The sequence below is a fragment of the Cucurbita moschata genome, unplaced genomic scaffold (assembly GCF_002738365.1).
Source record: "Cucurbita moschata cultivar Rifu unplaced genomic scaffold, Cmos_1.0 Cmo_Scf00009, whole genome shotgun sequence".
Classification (NCBI taxonomy): Eukaryota; Viridiplantae; Streptophyta; class Magnoliopsida; order Cucurbitales; family Cucurbitaceae; genus Cucurbita; species Cucurbita moschata.
The window spans coordinates 3,947,587-3,949,295 of NW_019268525.1; the positions used below are offsets into that span (position 1 = coordinate 3,947,587).

The 1,709-nt window shown below is 35.8% G+C and overlaps 1 protein-coding gene across 1 annotated transcript; it reads left to right on the top strand.

The window, feature by feature from the left end:
* On the top strand, nt 1–756 carry LOC111446889 (protein SPIRAL1-like 5). Its single transcript, XM_023085808.1, has 2 exons — nt 1–350; nt 425–756. Exons 1-2 carry the CDS (start codon nt 126–128, stop codon nt 497–499), a joined length of 300 nt encoding a protein of 99 aa, XP_022941576.1. The 5' UTR covers nt 1–125; the 3' UTR covers nt 500–756.
* The last annotated feature ends 953 nt before the right edge of the window (nt 757–1,709 follow it).

The following is a 1,709-nucleotide window of genomic DNA, read 5'->3' on the forward strand; positions in this document are numbered from 1 at the left end:
ACACAGACTTCACACTGATAGGGATCATCATCATCATATATATATATATATATATATATAAACAACCAAAATTAGGGTTTGAACTTTCCTTGGTTGCCAATTTTGGTTTTGGTTCAGATCAGATCATGAGCAGAGGTGGAAGCTATGGCGGTGGAAGAAGCTCGTTGGGGTATCTTTTTGGAAACGACGATGAACCCAGAAAGCCTCAAGTCTCAAAAGTGGTTCTTCCTCCTCCTTATGGAATTGATATCAACCCTGATGACCAAAACAACCCTTCCCCCTCTCCAAAACAAGCTGCCTCCAACAATTATCCCCGAGCTCATGGCCAAAACTCGGGCAACTTCATCACGGTAAACCCCCTCTCTACTTTGTTCTTGAGATTTCAAATCATGGGATTTAAAGATGATTTCTTGAAAATTCTCAGGATCGCCCATCAACCAAGGTCAAATCTGTTCCTGGTGGTGATTCATCGCTAGGGTATCTGTTTGGAGATAAGTGAAGTGAAGTGAATGATTTATGTGTTCCATCAGTAGCTGACCATATTGGAACTCTAAAGGGTATGTATGCTTTGCTTTAGTGTGCGGATTTGTAATAAATTGTGTGCAATTATTATGTATCTCAACCAACACTTAGCCTGAATTATATTTGTGTACCTTGTTGCTTCTACCAAATATGTTATGTATTCAATAGCATCGTGCCGACTTGTGGTTTGATTATGTTTGTGGTTAAGTATAAGAAATTCCACTTTTCCTTTAATTCGGGTGTTTCAATTCATTGTGCTTGTGCTTGCTTTAAAGATTCATATTAAACAATGCTGAAGATCAATCTGTTTGATGAACAACATTAATTATTGGGTTAGTGTATTCCATGAATCTTTTGATTTGTTGTGGGTTATCTTTGAGCAAAGGGTTTGGTTCTTAGTTTATAAATGTGCTTGAAAATCAGGTTCTTTCATATAAGAGTTTCTAACTGTGAACTTGAATTTCATGGTTTCAACTTGGAGGAGAAGGAATTGATATCAAAATCTTGAATCAATATGCACCTCCTTTTAGTTGATATGTATGGCGTTTTGTGAACAACAGGACATTTGTTTTTATAATATTATCGAGTTTGGCAGGTAAGATGCCTAATGATACTCAAGATTCTCTCTATTGTGTCCATATACGATGAGTCTTATATAAGAATTAGAGACATTTACAGTGTTAAGTGCAGTGAATCCATTGATCAACGTGCTTCCATCGTGAAATTAGTGTAGGAAATTTGATTTTTTTTGTTTAACCTGGGTTACATAGAGACCTGCCCTAAACAGGAGAGAGGTTGAGAAGACGAGAGATTTCTTTACAACTTGATTCTCATAAAAATAGAGAAAAAAAATTTCAGAAATTGAAACAAGAGGCACGGAAATGGGTAAAGAAGCTTTTCGTATCCTTGCCATGAACCATCGACATTTCTAAACGAAACTCGTCTAATGTAAAATTTTGCTTTCGAAAATTGTATTTATTTTTGTATCGTATAATTTTTCTATCCTAAAGTTGTGGTCGTAACATTTTATTTGGAAGCAATGGAAGTAAAGAATTGAGTGGTAGGATAATGTCCCAACGCTGTCTAAACCTTTTGTGCTCATACGCGCAATAAACAATTGAGTGGTAGGATACTGTCCCAACCTTGTCTAAATCTGTCTTTTTTTTTTTTTTTTTTTTTTTTTTGTT

Coding starts and splice junctions, on each gene's coding strand:
- LOC111446889 (XM_023085808.1), top strand. CDS start 126: ATGAGCAGAGGTGGAAGCTATGGCGGTGGAAGAAGCTCGTTGGGGTAT. Junction 351..424: donor ACTCGGGCAACTTCATCACG/GTAAACCCCCTC, acceptor GAAAATTCTCAG/GATCGCCCATCAACCAAGGT.